This window comes from Carassius carassius, chromosome 47 (genome assembly GCF_963082965.1).
Source record: "Carassius carassius chromosome 47, fCarCar2.1, whole genome shotgun sequence".
Lineage (NCBI taxonomy): Eukaryota > Metazoa > Chordata > Actinopteri > Cypriniformes > Cyprinidae > Carassius > Carassius carassius.
In genome coordinates, this window is record NC_081801.1 from 25,513,600 (window position 1) to 25,527,679 (window position 14,080).

The 14,080-nt window shown below is 41.8% G+C and overlaps 1 protein-coding gene across 1 annotated transcript in view; it reads right to left on the reverse strand.

Annotated features, from left to right (window-relative positions):
• Positions 1-696: 696 nt before the first annotated feature.
• LOC132130257 (arf-GAP with Rho-GAP domain, ANK repeat and PH domain-containing protein 1-like) overlaps positions 697-14,080 on the reverse strand; it is a 35,514-nt gene continuing 22,130 nt past the window's right edge. The window contains exons 11-20 of the mRNA XM_059541956.1: positions 13,119-13,163; positions 12,916-13,033; positions 11,796-11,895; positions 11,511-11,700; positions 11,389-11,434; positions 3,278-3,429; positions 1,838-2,047; positions 1,483-1,588; positions 987-1,134; positions 697-911 (exon numbers count right to left, since the gene is read on the reverse strand). Of these exons, the coding sequence (XP_059397939.1) occupies positions 870-911; positions 987-1,134; positions 1,483-1,588; positions 1,838-2,047; positions 3,278-3,429; positions 11,389-11,434; positions 11,511-11,700; positions 11,796-11,895; positions 12,916-13,033; positions 13,119-13,163 (1,157 nt within the window). The 3' untranslated portion in view covers positions 697-869. The remainder of the gene's footprint in view (positions 912-986; positions 1,135-1,482; positions 1,589-1,837; positions 2,048-3,277; positions 3,430-11,388; positions 11,435-11,510; positions 11,701-11,795; positions 11,896-12,915; positions 13,034-13,118; positions 13,164-14,080) is intronic.

Below are 14,080 nucleotides of genomic sequence, written 5' to 3' on the forward strand. Positions count from 1 at the left end.
TGTGGTCATGATCCGTGATCTTCTGTTTCTCCTCTAATACAGGGTGGATATGAAACGGCCCAAATATTAAAGCTTCAAGGAATCCTTCCATCTGCATGTATATGATGCACATGTCCAAACCGTAAATGAGTTGTTGATTTGTGTTGTTTTTCTGATTCTTCATTTATACATTGGTAGAGAAAGGATGTGAAAATATGTTTTATTATTTCTGTTTTATTGGTAATCCCAAAAAGTTGTTTTGGCAGTGTGTTTCAGAATTAGATGCAATTGTGACACCAGAGCTTCTAGAAACTAAATAATTATCCCGACTTATAAGTGTTTGACAGATTTATCCCAAGCACTGATGAGGACAAAGCTCCTTGGATATCTAAGGATGATGCTTGTTGATAAAATGCAGATGTGCAACTCCTGTTTCAATGCATTTATTCAAAAATACAAATGCAATGTAAGTCTGAGTTACAATAAAGCATAATACACACTCTGGAATGCAGACTGTCATTCAGCTCTTTATTATATAATTACCACTGGACATTTTATTGCCAGCATGATAAATATGATTAAATGGGCTGTTAATATATTGAAATCAAAGTGGCAAACCAAACAGTTTCTGGTAGCCACTGACTTCCATAGTGTTTTAATCAGCTGTTTGGACTCATTCTGATGGCACCCATTCACTGCAGAGCATCCATTGCTGAGACACTGATGCAATGCTACATTTCTACAAACCTGATAAAGAAACAAACTGGTCTTCATCTTGAATGGCCTGAGGGTGAGTAAACTAACACTTTTTTTTCAGATAAATTGTACTTTCTTTAGTGTTATTACAGTCATTTTTAATGCATCTGTAAATAGAGACGCTGATGAGCTCTTCACAATACAGTGATGATTTCTCCATCTGTCTCCACGTAATTCTGCAGACAATGTCAGATTGACACAATCATTTCTGATACCAAACAGTGAGATGTATTATAAGTGTGGAGGCTCACCATGAAGATCTCGGTGTGATGTACGATCAGCTCTTTGGTTAACTGCATCATGGCTGCTTTCATGGCGAGCTCCTGGAACAGCGTGACCACAAATATCACGGCCAGATTATGAGCCGTCATGCGGTTCTCCTGACTGTGCATCTGAACACTGAGACAGCAGATATTATAAATCCATTGTGTATGTGCATACAGTGCATATATATATATACACACACACACACACACACAAATACCTTCAAAATAACAAATGCAATTATACAAAATAAATGCAGCCTTGGTTTTAGAGATCTGAAATATTCCAAACATTTTACTGGGAGCGTATACACAAAGCATGCCTATTGTTTTAATTTAAAAAGTATGTATTCTATAAGACTTGACTACATAGAAAGTCTCTTTATATGCAAGATTTGGATAATAAGACTTTCATTCATTTATGGATATTTATAGATGCTCACAAGTGCATATTGAGTGTTAGTAAGTCAGTATGTGGTCATACATGTGCAGGTGTCCACACAGAGCGTCCAGTGTAGCGCGGTTGACTGGAGGAAGCTGTTTAAGCAGTTTGCGGTACGTCTGCAGTCTCTGTTCTTCATCTGACAGAGCTGTGGAGACAACTAATACATCAATACACTACAGTCTTTATATATAACATGCCATTTATGCATGCATGAATATTCTTGATTGCCACGAGGAGCATTGAAAAAAAAGCTTGAGCAAATACATGTGTAAAGATTCACATAATGGCCATGACCAATGAACATTTTAGAAATCTTCAGCACAATCTTAGAGCACAAATAGATAGAAAAGATCTTGATTTTTAATAGAGTAGTGATGGCTGAGAACAGACAGACCTGCAGCTTTCAGCCAGAGCGGTCTGTGTGTGTCCGGTATGATCTCAAAGCTCTGCCGCAGGATCTGTTTCAGAGCTCCTGAAATGTCCAGGATGGAGAGCTCGTCTGTTTCCAGAACAGTTCCTGTCGGAGAAACACGCAGAGCATCGACCAGCTTACTGATCCGAGGAGCGACTCCACAGCGCCGGTACAAACCCTCCACCTTCAGCCCTGAAACAAACACAGCAGTTCCCTTTACAAGAGACTTCCTTCTGGTGTCTCTAAAAACGAGACATTGTAGTATATACATACTTCAAGCTTGAATATGTGATCCTGGATGCTGATTGGTCAAAAACACATGCTACAGTATCAGCTATGATGTGGAACTTCTAACTTCTATCTAAAGGAGAGACTGCATTTCATGAATTTACTTCATAGAATAATGTTTTATTTAAAATTTGTCCTCTATCTACGTATATATTTGAAACATGTAGTCCCTAATGAAAAATAAGTATACTTTAGCATACTTTCATAAAGAGTACTTAATACAGCAATAATATAATTTAAAAGAATATACTTATATACGTAGGTATTTATAATTAAATGAAAATGTACAATGGATTTATATTAAATGGAGAACTTAAGAGTGCTTTTTGACCCACTTCAGCACATCTTATGTAGTTTCACTATTAAAACGTCTATTGTCTTTGTAAAATCATAAAAGAGTTACTGCTGAATTTACTGACAAGTATTTAAGATAAACTAAGAGACTTAAATGTCATTTATATTGAAACTTGTATGTTGTATATTTAAGTATAGTATAATTACACATTTATAACAAAGTTACAATTTAATACATTTAAAATATATTTAATGTAATCCCAGAAAACCTCTAATAATCAATCATATAATCATATAATATAATCATATAATCATGTGCTTTAGTATGTTATTCAGCTATCAAAAATAAGCACTTTACGATTTAACGTGACATTACAAACTGCAATTTGTTAAAGCGTATTTTAGTTGGCTCTCTTTAATTACACTTAAGTGGTCTTTTATATTAAATGATCCGCAAGTACAGTTTTAGCTCACTCTTTAGTTTGGGGAGCAATTCTCGCTGATAAATGACTATTAACTACAACTTTTTCCTCAGTAAACTCCTGATTTGCTGCTTATTAATAGTTAGTAAGGTAGTTGTTTAGTTACGGAATGGTGTTTCAAGATGAAGAGGAATCTAAAATATGATCATGCAGAATAAGATATTAATATGTGCATTATAAACAGCCAGTATTCTAGTAATATTCATGCTTATAAGCAACTAGTTAATAGTGAGAATTGGTCCTCAGACTCGTGTTACCCAGTTTTTTTTAAATATACTCTAAAGATGTACTTTTCATTTAAGCAATAAGGCATAGAGGTTTAGTTCTACTGAAATGATCCGAACAGAAGTATCCTCACCGTACTGTGTGATGTGAGAGATGCACCTGTCTATGGAGCAGGGCACAGATCCTGAGCGCTTCTGTCCGTCTGTGCTCGAGCACATGGTCTTCTGCACGAGCTCATGCCACCGCAGACAGCTGTGCTGCAGCTCAAACTGCATGTGTAACGTCCTGCAGCAAACACACACGTTCAGCGATCAGTGAGAGATGCTTTCAGCTGCAGATCCACATTAAACACTTCCAGAACCTTCACCCCTTAAAGGGATAGTTCACCCAATAATCAAAATTATATCATTAATGACTCACCCTCATGTCGTTCCAAACCCGTAAGACCTCCGTTCATTTTCTGAACACAGTTTAAGATATTTTAGATTTAGTCCGAGAGCTTTCAGTCCCGCCATTGAAGCTGTGTGTACGGTCTACTGTCCATGTCCAGAAAGGTAAGAAAAACATCATCAAAGTAGTCCATGTGACATCAGAGGGTCAGTTAGAATATTTTGAAGTATCGAAAATACATTTTGGTCCAAAAATAGCAAAAACTACGACTTTATTCAGCATTGTCTTCTCTTCCGTGTCTGTTGTGAGCGCGTTCAAAACACTGTAGTGACGCTGGTGACGTGTTTTCCTTGTTATTGGGCGCGCCGGAAAACACGTCATCAGCGTTGTACGTAAACAGTCACAGCAGTCGCGTTCACAACAGACACGGAAGAGAAGACAATGCTGAATAAAATGGTAGTTTTTGTTTTTTTTTAGGACCAAAATGTTTTTTTGATGCTTCAAAATATTCTAACTGATCCTCTGATGTCACATGGACTGTTTTGATGATGTTTTTCTTACCTTTCTGGACTGTCACTTTTGAGAAAAATCTAATTCGAACGGATATCGAATATCTTGCAATGTATTAGAATATATTCGAATATCTATGTGCCCCCCCCCACGCATAAAAAAACAAGCGTAGCCTAAGGGGCCGTTAACATATCGCGCCTAAAAACGCTAAGCGCGGCACTTTCTCCTTCTCCAAAGTGCTCGGGCAGTTGCACTCCTGAGGCGTCTGCTGTTGCCAAGCAACGATGACCTGCTCTCTCCAAATTTCAGCAAAGGATAAATGGATTTGCATCACTGAAAATCGCTTGCAGTAGCTCTGCTACTAAATTTTTTTCAAAATGGCAATCCATATACAGCTATGATCAGCAGTTCCTTCATCTTGGCTGAGCTTTCAACGTTGTTACGGGAAAGGATGAAGCTGATTGGTTAGTTCTTGTCACATGACCCGCGGTGCGCTTGCGGCATTCTGAAAAGTTGAGATGTTTTTAACTCGATGCAGTGCGGACGCGCCTGGAAAAAACGAGCCCGTCGCACCGCGTGCACGTCGCTTCCATTATGAGCGCGCATACCGCGTGCCTACATTGGATATAATGAACATGAGCACGCAAAAGACTCGATATGTGAACGGCCCCTAATGGAGATTCAATCACAAATGTTTAACAGTGAGTCATAAACAGGACTATCTGGATTATTATTTTTTTTTTACCTAATGTTTGAAACAGCAGGTTATCAACTTAGAATATCAACTTATATGAAGTGCCACTATGCATATCCCACAACATTAGCCTAAATGAAAAAAGAAAAGAAAGAACGATTCAGAACAGGCACAAACAATAACGTGACAACTTAAACAGCAGCAGGAGTAAGGCATATAGCCTAGCCTAATTCATTTCTTAATATTGTTTGCAAGAAACACCAGTCTATCAACTTGATCTGGATTAAGTGCGACTCTCTTTTTATTTACAATTTCTCCCATGCTGGAGAACACACGATCGGAGAGCACAGACGTGCCTGGCTACTACCTCTTATTCGCTTGATTTGGTCATGGGCCTACGCTACAATACGCTGGATAAGATGGCAAAGAATCTAATAAAAAACAAACGGTCTAATCATAGACTGTAAAAAATGCGCAACACATTTTAAAAAACTGATATTTTATTTATAGTTCGATTACGGATATTTCACGTCGTATTCGAATGCATATTTGAATATCGAATAAAAAGTGACAGCTCTAATGGACAGTATACCGTTCACACATCTTCAATGGAGGGACTGAGAGCTCTCGGACTAAATCTAAAATATCTTAATCTTTGTTCCGAATGTCTCACGGGTTTGGAACGACATGAGGGTGAGAATTAATGACATAATTTTCATTTTTGGTTCAACTAACCCTTTAAGCTTGTCTGTACATAGTATACTCTACTAGTAAGGAATTGGCTGAATTTGGTCCTACAGTATCATGGTGTTCAACATTAGCCACATTAAGCATCAGATTTACATACATACCACACACTCTTATTTCAATCACCCCGGGCACCCTTGCAACACATTGCAACACCCTAACAACCGCCCTGGGTACCCTAGCAACCACATAACAACAACCTAGCAACCACCCAGAGAACCCTAGCAACTGTATAGCAACACCCTAGCAACTGACCTGGGTACCTTAGCAACCCTATATACGCTAACAACATGCTAGTAACATGCTAATCATGCTGACAACGTGCTAGGAACATGCTAATCTTGCTACAAATGTGCTAGCAACATGCTAGTAACTTGTTAATCGTGGTAACAAAATTCTAGTAACACTCTAATCATGCTAGAAACATGCTAGTAACATGCTAGTAACCTGGTAATCATATTAACAACATGCTAATTACATGATAATTATACTAGAAACATGCTAACAAAAGGCTGATCATGCTAGAAACATGTTAACAACATGCTAGTAACTTCCTTATGTAAACAAGATTTCAAATTGTTAACAACATAATAGTAACATGCTAATCATGCAAACCACATGCTAAAAACGTGCTACCAAAATGCTAGTTGCATCAAACTTGTTTTAAACTTTTTTTTAATGTAGTTTCAGTGTTTTTGTTTATTTTGTGGAGATTCAGTTTAACTATATTAAGTTGAAGTAAAAGAGGGTAACTTCATCTTTCAACTGAACTGTGCACATGTTTTAAAGGTCCTGTTCTTCGTGATCCCATGTTTTAAACTTTAGTTAGTGTGTAATGTTGTTGTTAGAGTATAAATAATATCTGTAAAATTCTAAAGCTCAAAGTTCAATGCCAAGCGAGATATTTTATTTAACAGAATTCGCCTACAAAAAACTACATCCCTCTAGTTCCTGCAGCAATGACGTCACTAAAACAGTTTTTTGACTAACCTCTGCCCACATGAATACACAAAAAAGGGAGCATGATCTTGTTGCGCTCCGACGGAGAAGAGGAAGAGCTGCGTTTGTGTTTCCCATGTCGTCGAAACGCTGTTATTTTCATCTCGGAGTCCAATCATCTTTGTTTGGGCTTCCCAGGGACGCTGTACTTGGAGATTAATGGTTACAATTTATGTTTAACTCGGTTCCTGAAAATTCTAATCCACATGTAAAACTATGTGCAGCAAATTTTGCTGAGGACAGCTTCCTCAATCTCAATCAGTTTAATGCCGGATTCGCTCAAAGATTATTCTTGAAAGATGGAGCAGTTCCCTCTTTGTCTGGAGAAGGCGTTGTTTATGGACCACAAGCGGTAAGTGTATTTTATTATTTAAGTTGGTGGGTTTAACAGTTTCTGTAACTTATTACACAAAGGGCAACGCTGTTTAGCTTTGTGAACTAGATGTTAGGGCTGAGCAAAAAAATCGAATGCGATTTTAATGTGCATCTCGTCAGTAAAAAGGCTCCTGTGATTATAAGTACATCTCCAGCACATGCTCCTGCCCACTTGCTTCTCAAAACTAGCCCAATCGCGTTTACAGGAGGGCAGTCTGCGCTCAACTGATGTCGAATCTCAACAAAGGAACCGCTGGCCCAATCAGAACTCGTTACGTATTTCTGAAGGAGAGCCTTTATAGAACAAGGAAGTCATCAGCCCGTTTTTATGACAGTGAAAACAGCGGTATACAGATAGGTGAATTGTGTGAAAAATACTGTGTTTTTTTACACGCAAAACATGAACACATGTTCTCTTACGAGAGTTCTCTCGTACTGCGTCTTAGCTAAGACGCTACGGGAAAAGTCTCTTTTCAAGAAATACTGAATCCTTAATTTAAAGGAAAAAATTATCCTTAATTTTGAATTTTTGTAAAGCGCATTTGCAGCAGCACACAGCCATAGGCGAGACATTGCTTCGCGCCCTTCATGCCACTTCCCGCTGAAACGGGTGTGGCCCAACCCTATAAAAGGAGCTCGAAAAGGCTGACTCACCTGATTTTTCATCTCTTCAGCGAAGCTCACGCATCGTTGGATCACGAAGGAAGCAAGCGCCGTCTGATAAGCATCACAGCGGGACGAGCCACTTCTGAAGCTGCTGGCCTTTGCCGCCTTCCACTGCCGTTCCTGCTGCGCTCTCCGGCGCCTATATCCTTGTGTGTGTTCGCCCTGCGACGCACACTCGTAAAAGAGCTGCGTCTTTTTAAAGATGCCCTCGTGCGGCTCGTGCAGAGCCCCGCTCAGCGAAGGAGACCGTCACGTCATCTGTGTCTCCTGCCTGGGTAAGGATCATGCAGCGCTCGCGCTCGCTGACGGCGGCTGCCCTCACTGCGAGCTACTGCCGATGGTGACTCTGAGGACTCGCCTGGCATTCTTCTCCAAGCCTGCATCCTCCGCTGCGCAGCAGCGCCGTAAAAAGCGCCGCTCTCAGCGTTTACCGGAACCGCCTCCAGCTCAACCAAGCTCGCCGGTTCTCCCCTGAATCGCTTTCCGATGGTCAGCGCCCGCTGTCTGCTGCCGCGTCCTCCGATGAAGTGGATCTCAGGGCCGCGTCGGAGGAAGAGGACACGTGCTCTCTGCTAGCTTCGGGCAGTGAGGGTTGGGCGAGCTCCGCGGATCTCGCGCCTTCTGCTCAGAGGCCCAGCAGACGGGCTGATATCGAGAAGGAGCTGATGCGAGTGCTCATGCTGGCCGCTGCGAGCCTCAGCCTCGAGTGGTCTGCACCAGTGGTCAGAGGCTACCAGTCACTTCCGCCGGTGGAACAGGCTATAGCAGCGCACCTTTGCCCGCCCTCTGCTGGACGGCGGACGAAAGCGGCGTTGCCATCGAAAGCCTGCCGCATGACGTCATCGCTGCTCGCACGGATCTTCTCTGCTGCTGGGCAGGCTGCGTCTGCGCTACACACCATGGCCACGCTGCAGATCTTCCAGGGCGATCTCCTCTGCAAGCTGGATGAGATGGGACCTGAAGCGATCTGTCTCGCGAATCTGAGGAGTGCTTCGGATCTCTCCCTCCGCGCTACTAAGTCCGCTGCACAGGCCATGGGACGGGTTATGGCTTCCGCTACGGTGGCTGAGAGACATTTGTGGCTAACGCTTTTGGACATGGCACAGTCTGAGCGCGTTGCGTTCCTCGACGCCCCGCTGACTCCTGCTGGCCACTCGGATCGTCTGTCAACGCACCGCGTTGGGCACTCAGCGCGCAGCGAGTTCTCTCCGCTGCGGCGCGACTGTTTCGCTCAGAGAATTTCAGAAGATGCTGGGTCTCATGGCCTCAGCATCTCCAGTTCTTCAGTTGGGCCTGCTCCGCATGCGCCCCCTGCAGTTCTGGCTGAGAGCGCGGGTATCTGGTCGGCTGCGTCTCAGGGTCAATCAGAGCTGTGTTACAGCCCTGAAAGCCTGGACAGCGAACGACTGGTACCAATCAGGTGTAAGCCTGGGGACTTCCTCGAAAGTGAAGATGGTGTCGACGGACGCCTCCACTTCGGGATGGGGAGCGCTGCTCGAAGGCAGACCGTCCTTTGGCCTGTGGTCAGAACGGGAAAAGCTCCAACATATCAACTGTCTGGAAATGCTGGCAGTGGAGAACGCGCTGACGCGCTTTTGTCCCCGAATCAAGGGCCACCACGTCTTAGTCCGTTCGGACAACATGTCTGTGGTGTCCTACATAAATCGCCAGGGCAGTCTCGGGTCCCGAAACCTGTACAGGTTGGCGGAACGCCTCCTGGTTTGGGCTCAGTGCAACTTGCGCTTGCTGAGGGCAGTTCATGTACCCGGCCTACAGAATCTGGGTCCAGACAGGCTGTCCAGAAACAACATTCCCATGGGCGAATGGTCTCTACACCCACAAACAGTCCGGCTGTTGTTGTTGTTGTTGGCTCTCGCTTCAGTGAAGCATGAGGGTGACCTGCACGCGCTCTCGGTGAGCCAGTCGTGCTTAGAGTTTGGGCCTATTGACTCAAGGGTCATACTCAAACCTAGGCATGGTTATGTGCCGAAATCCCTCAACACGCCGTTTCGGGCTCAGGTTGTTGCCCTGTCTGCCCTGTCGGTGTCAGGAGAGGATGGAGACTCGAGTCTTCTTTGCCCTGTTAGGGCTTTAAGAGCTTATGTGTCTCGCTCCGCTGTCTTTAGACAGACTGAGCAGCTGTTTGTCTCGTTCAGTGGACGTTCCAAGGGAATGGCTGTTTCGAGACAGACTCTATCCAGATGGATAGTTGACGCCATAGTGTTAGCTTACGCTTCCAGGGGCCTTCAGTGCCCACTGGGTGTCAGAGCACACTCCACAAGGGGCGTCGCCTCGTCGTGGGCGTGGTATACGGGGATCTCCTTGCAGGATATATGTAAGGCGGCAGGTTGGGCCTTGCCGTCTACATTTATCAGGTTCTATAACCTGGAGGTTCCCGCCTTGCAAGCAAGGCTGCTGTCGGTATAGTCGAATCAGGGCCCTGATTGGAACTCTGAGATCGCAAGCGTTATGCGCTGCCGACTGTTATATGGGCAGCATTGCGTAAGACCCGCATTGCCACATTGGTCAGGCCTTGCCTCGACTGTGTGATGTCATATTGCCGCATCTACGGGTGCTGCTAGATATGGGACGGAGGGTCCCCCCCCCCCCTGTCCTGGACTCTCTGTGAGTCCCTCGGGTGACTGTGCACTGTAAATCCTGGGCGTTGCTTCCAGGTTTATTGGTGTGTGATCCCTGCGCGCACGGCGCTTTACATGGGGTTCCCGTAGCGTCTTAGCTAAGACGCAGTACGAGAGAACACTCGTAAGAGAACGTACTCGGTTACTAACGTAACCTCGGTTCTCTCTAGAAGAGGGAACGAGTACTGCGTTCTCTACCATGCGTACGATTCACTCTGGTTCGCTTCGGCGATGAAATAAATCAGGTGAGTCAGCCTTTTCGAGCTCCTTTTATAGGGTTGGGCCACACCCGTTTTCGGCGGGAAGTGGTCTGATGTTGCATCAGTCTGCGCTCGATAGGCTGTGCAGTTGCCACAGAGCAGCCAATGAGCGAGCGAGCCGTCTCGCCTATGGCTGTGTGCTGCTGCAAATGCGCTTTACAAAAATTCAAAATTAAGGATAATTTTTTTGCTTCAGTATTTCGTGAAAAGAGACTTTTCCCGTAGCGTCTTAGCTAAGACGCAGTACTCGTTCCCTCTTCTAGAGAGAACCGAGTACATTATATTGCACACTGTAAACACAATCAAAGCTCCAAAAAAGTGTGAATAATGGGACCTTTAAACACTTCTGCTATCTTATGTTCTTATTCCACCCAAAAATGTGCGTCCCTTACTCTAACTTCTCAGGTGATATCAGTGGCATGGGCTATTTCAAAGGCGGTTAGGCTATACATTGTGGGAAATGTTAAATTTAAGTTCCAATGTTATAGTATATAGACTAAAAAGTTATGTAAATTTGTGTTGAGAAAGGATGAGATTTCTAAAAGATCAAATCAGGAAGCCCAGGTGTCTTGCTAATGATCTTTTGTCTTTATGGTTTTCCTGACTATTTTGCTTGTGAAGGTATGGGCGATACTGCCAGACCGAATGATGTAGCACCTATGCATTTGAATGACACTGTAATGCTGATGAGATCAAGGCTGGGAAAATGGCATGTATCCCTCCCCCTTGAATGTATATAAACTCCAAAGTATCATTGCTTTGGTTAGACATTTTGATGACTACAGCGACGCAGCACGTTTCTCTGCTGAAGATACCCAAGAGTCTCCTGCTCTTCGTTTCCAAGTTTCCAACAACATATATTTAATAGATAGATCAAAATGATTGTTAGAGACACTTTAGTAGTCACTGGACATGTCATAGTGTCCATTCGTAATTCTACGCCCTTGATCTTCAGGACACTGACCTTTCAGGAAACTCCAGCAGGATACAGCTTTCTGAGCGCTGCAGATCTGTAGAGAAGACATATTTGTTTAATAGACATTCCTATGAGAGTGTTTGGTGATCTGTCGGGGCTGTGATACTGACGGCAGCGTGTCTGACTGTCCAGAGTCACCGTGTCTGTGGAGCCGTGTTTGGTGTGGATGCTCATCTCTCCGTTCTGAAGGGTGCACCACACTTCTGCACACTGCAGCGCTGCACCTTCTCGTATAGACGCTCTGGACACAGCACAGACCCCCAGCAGATCCTCCTCCACCACGGCACCCGCCAGCACAATCTACACACAGCAGCTTCTCGTCAGCCACCACTGAATCTCACACGTTTACTAGCAGAGAGGGCTGTGTCTCCACTGGGACTGGGATGATGCTTTACCTTCATGATATGCAGCATGTGACTGAGGAGAGCGTCTCTTTCGGCTGCCCTGCAGATCACACTGTCTGTCAGCAGTAACACCTCAAACTCATGGGATTGCCTGTGAACGACATGGTAAGCATTATTACACTTCCAGAATAAAATGCATGTTCTGCACAGCAAAATATTAATAAGAGAAGCTTGAAAGAATGATTTCTATATTCTCTTCTGTGCACTGTATTGAATTTGTACTTGTAGTGAACTTAAAATCTTAAAGTATATTTAAAAAACCATATTTGCAGATGATATAATATTAATGATATACAATGCCACTTAAGTGCACTTTAAGAGAAAGTGCGCTTTGTAATAATGCCGAATAAGTTTTAATGATCTTTTCTCAAGCTACTTCATATCATATCATTTGAATGGTTGTGGATTATTTAGTATTTCAAGTTAATATATTTTAAATGTGCTGAATTGCAACTTAATCATTATGATTAATTACAGATAGATTTAAATAAATGACATATAAGTACATTTTAGACGATAAATCATATTCCAGAAATCATAATTCAAAGACAACAGAAATAATTATGAAATTATAAAACACACACACACACACACATATATATAAATATATATATATGTTAGTCATACTTAAGCGGGTCAAAAAACACTATTGCATTTAATATAAATGTAAAATAAAATGCACTACATTCAGTCCAAACTCAAGTATATTATTTTAAACATTATTACCGCAATCTTTTCATAAGCGTGCTTCAGTGTTCTTCTTTTTCACAAGGGATTTTGGGCCGATTTCATTAAAATATCAGTATTTTCAAAAAGCTCCCAAATGCACAAGAAATGCTGCTTTAGGAGACAATTTCTCAGAACATAAGCCAGTGCTGAGCTACAGTCCATAGTAATTTATTTTGTAAATCAGACTATAGCCCTTCACACTGCATTATTTCTCTAATGAACTAAACGAACACATTAAATTCATAGCCCTTAAATACACAATGTGTGCCAGCACAGGATTGTCCATATGATGATATCCGTAATTCACAGCTACATGAACGCTGTCCTAACATTGAGATGGTAAAGACAGTCATGTGTTTAGAGAATATAGTGACACTGTTACCCCACAGAGCAGTCGAACACTGAGATGACTTCTGTCAAATCCAGCACATCACAGGCTGCAGACTCATTCTCCTGCGAGAACAAGAAACGCTCCTCATCCAGCTTTCCATGGAGCTCTTCTACACGTGTGGAAAAGACAAAGAAAACCCTGCGTTGTCATTTGAATCGAAGTGCCAGATAAACAGACAGAGTAGTGCGTCTTACCTATCTGCTCCTCTGAGTGTCTGGTTTGCTCAAAGTCTGGTGCCTCTTTAAAACAGAGATGAATTCAAATGAACAGAAACTGATTACAGTCACTTATATTAGATAGTGAACAAAATAATCAACATGCACAGGCCACCTAAAAAAATAAACAGACTTCAGCATACTCTTAAAAATTGAGTAGTTATGAAAATATAGTTTAAAATAATATAACTACATTCCATCTGAATGCAATGTTTCCAAACACTTAATTGCATGTTATTTATAATGTTTTGACTCGCTTAAGTAGGACTTGAGTACTATATGTAATAGATATGTAATTTTAGAAGTACATCTATTAATGTAGACTATGATATAATGTAATTTCTGTTTGAAATTTGTATATTTACATTTATTTTCTAAAAACACGTTTGTAACGATGAAGCTGCAATTTAGTCCATTTAAAATATATTTGCTTTAAATGTAATATTGCATAAATCAGTAATAACCAAGTACTTTGCATGTGCTTGAGTATGTTAGTCAACGCATCGAAATACATGCATGATAAAAGATGATTAAAACATAATGATTTAAAATGAACTTTAAAGTAAAACTCTAACATTATTATAAAACTCACTTTTTAAAGTGTATTTAATTGTGATAAGAAACATTCCTGAAAGTGTCTTTTCTAAATGCACTTAAGTGGCCTTTTATTTCATTAATATCATATTATTTTGGTAACACTTTACAATAAGGTTCATTAGTTACCATGAACTAATAAAGGAACAATAGTTCTACAGCATTTATTAATCTTAGCTAATGTTAATTTCAACATTTAGAGCTACATTATTAAAATCAAAAGTTGTGATTTAAGTTAGCATTAGTTAATGCACTGTGAACTATATGTTTCTCATTAACAAAGATGAATAAATACTGTACTAAATGTATTGTTCATGTTAGTGAATAACATTAACTAATGGAACCGT